General features: G+C 30.6%; 1 protein-coding gene across 2 annotated transcripts; it reads left to right on the forward strand.

The window, feature by feature from the left end:
• Nucleotides 1,019–2,201, forward strand: LOC107621553. 2 transcript variants are annotated; one of them, XM_021113493.1, is made up of 2 exons: nt 1,019–1,516; nt 1,815–2,201. In XM_021113493.1, exons 1-2 carry the CDS (start codon nt 1,127–1,129, stop codon nt 1,836–1,838), a joined length of 414 nt encoding a protein of 137 aa, XP_020969152.1. In that variant the 5' UTR covers nt 1,019–1,126; the 3' UTR covers nt 1,839–2,201. The 2 variants fall into 2 exon arrangements, with proteins under 2 accessions (XP_020969152.1, XP_016179069.1); XM_016323583.2 differs by having other exon boundaries at nt 1,043–1,625.

Consider the following 2,811-nt stretch of genomic DNA (forward strand, 5'->3'; position numbering starts at 1 on the left):
GAATCAAAATATATTTTTTTTAATAAAGAGTATTTTATCTTTTATAAAAATAGACAAAAATCGAGTTGAGTTTTACTTCTAAATAAATATACAATTGTAATGTAGGAATTACATGGTGAAAAATGTGTCACATAATTTGGTGGGATCGATGGGAGGGAAATCAGAAACGCACACCATATTTGAGTTTGTAAAGTTGACTACCATTCCAACTTGCGCCACTGCTTACAACTTTAGGGTTTACATTAAGAAATTCTTGCTAACATCTTACAAAAAACCTAGAGATATTTTTTCTTAGTATATATCATATAAGAATCTGTCTGTTTTCCCAAAACGCGATATATATATATGTTTGATTTGATGATTTATTTTTTGCGCATATGTAACATAATTGAATTTAATTTTCATCTTTTACAAATATGATGGTCTTGATCAGTGTAATAAGCGGTAATATAAAAAGATGCATCAGAAAACAATAAGAGGAGTAAATGAATGATTATTAATTAGGTTTTTTTTTGTTTGAAAAATTGTAGAAATTAATAATATCCTACTTCAAGCGCATTGCATGGTTGATGCTTCACCACCGCATGGTGCTTGGTGCACAAATGCAGCATCGACGTTGGATTCCCAATTTCCACTTGCGCTGCTGCATCTTCCACTCCAACTTATTGTTTAATTTATAAAGAAACACATAATATGGATATTATTATTTCTCAATTCATAAAGTCTTTTTCATTATATATTATTTTTATAAAGATTTTTTATTTATTTTTTGTTGTTGTGCAAAAAATAAAATTTAAAATCTCAATATTTATTTAAAAAAAATATTAACCACTTGACTAACCTAATTGATTATAAATTACTTCATATAACGGATGAAATTAAAATATTTAATTAATTAGACTAGTGAAATATCAATTCACGGTAGCTTATCGCACTCATGATTCTTAATTACGTTGTTTAATACAAAACCAAGAAAAAGGAAAAAATGGAGATAGTCAACTCAAAACAAGACTCTATGTCAGTGTCACCTATAAATACCGAATTGCCAATTCCTTTTGATCATTTCCTTCATAGCCATCAACCTCCATAGCTCCAAACACAACCAAAAACAAAACCATCGATCACCATGGTCGTGGGGGTTCCAACTCGCGACTCGCACAAGCGCAACTTCGCGGTGGCCGTAGCGGCGGTTTTCGCCATGCTAGCGAAGCGAGCAAGCCGGCTTCCAAAGAAGCTGAAGGCGGCGGCAGAGTCGGAGCCGAAGCCGGTGGACGACTGGAAAATCGTGCTGAGATCATCGCCGAAGTCATCACCGGCGGCGGCGCTGGTAGCGCGGCCGAAGAAGTTACTTAGCAGCTTAAGCAGCAAAACGCTGTCGTTTATTCAGAAGAAGAATAATAAGAGTGGAGGGGAGTGGGGAGACGGTGGCGTGTGGCAGAAAGCGATCTTGATGGGGGACAAGTGTGAGCCGTTGGATTTCTCGGGTGTAATTTACTACGATAGTAATGGGAAGCAGGTTAGTGAAATCCCTGTTAGGTCCCCACGTGCGAGTCACGTGCCTGCTCCGTTCTTCACCCCTCAGAGACAGTTACTTAAACGATCAGTCTCCTCTGAATTTTTTTGAGGTCTCATTTTTTTCTTTTTCTTTTTTCTAAATATATATATTCTGTATTATTCATTTATTCTTAATAGTTATTACACATCAGTTTTTGATTTTTTTTTCTAAATTATTTTAATGTGTTAAATTACAAATAGTATGAATTATATGTTTTTTTTTTCAATAAAAATCTGAAAGCTTCTTTGGTTTGAAACAGTGTGGTTGGATCACCGATCGGTGAGTGACAAGCACCACCGCCGCCGCCATCGTAGAAGGACGATTTAAACTATGTCATACAGCTTTTTTTTAAGATATATTTACGTGAAGATAATATTATAAATTTTTAGATTATAATTAATTAAATATATTTAATCATAACAATTTATAATATTATCTTCGCAAAAATAGTCACCTTTGATGACCAGCTAGAGTTTGTGAAATTGAGAGCTGTGAGCCTGTGTGGCTTGAATGGAGTGATAAGTCAAATCTTGTAGTATGTTGGAAAACAAAAAATCAAAATAATAAAACATGCTTACATATGCTATTATGTATGTAAATAATAAAAAAAAATTAGCATCTAATTCATCGCATATTTTAACCCTGATTATATTGAATCATTGGTAGATTTTAGTTTAGCTTCCAATTTAACGCGTCAATTTTTTTTTCCCTTTCTTCATATCTTCTGTTGAATCGCGTTGAACATTTGCTTTGAAGTTAAACTATAAAGTAATTTTTTATATTAATTTGTACGAAATTTTTTTTTAAATTTTGTCTATATCATAAAAGTTTTTGAGATTGAAAATATGGATTTTTTATTTAAATAAATAAAATAAAAATAATAATTATCCAAATAAATAATTTTAAAAATTGATAAAATAAAGTTATTTAACTTTAATAATCATAAAGCATTTTATACTCCAAAGATATATAGTTACCAAAAATACTCCAAAAATATATGATCATTAAAATTAAACAATATTTGTTTCATAGTGTTTAATGCTAAAATTAAAATTACGTAATTTTTTCTATTCTAATATAAAAAGGATGTGTCAGATTACTTCTACCGCAAAAAATTACTCGACAGAAAGAGAATAAAAAATTAACATATACATTTTTTTAATTTCAAAAACATTTATGTTGTAACTAAAATTTTAAAATTTTTCTCAATATTTTTAGGTTTTACTCATTTGTTTTGTAATATCTTTTTTATATAT

The sequence above is a fragment of the Arachis ipaensis genome, chromosome B10 (genome assembly GCF_000816755.2).
Source record: "Arachis ipaensis cultivar K30076 chromosome B10, Araip1.1, whole genome shotgun sequence".
NCBI lineage: Eukaryota > Viridiplantae > Streptophyta > Magnoliopsida > Fabales > Fabaceae > Arachis > Arachis ipaensis.

What these genes read in the sequence shown, in the direction of transcription:
- LOC107621553 (XM_016323583.2), top strand. Translation starts at nt 1,127, where the DNA reads ATGGTCGTGGGGGTTCCAACTCGCGACTCGCACAAGCGCAACTTCGCG.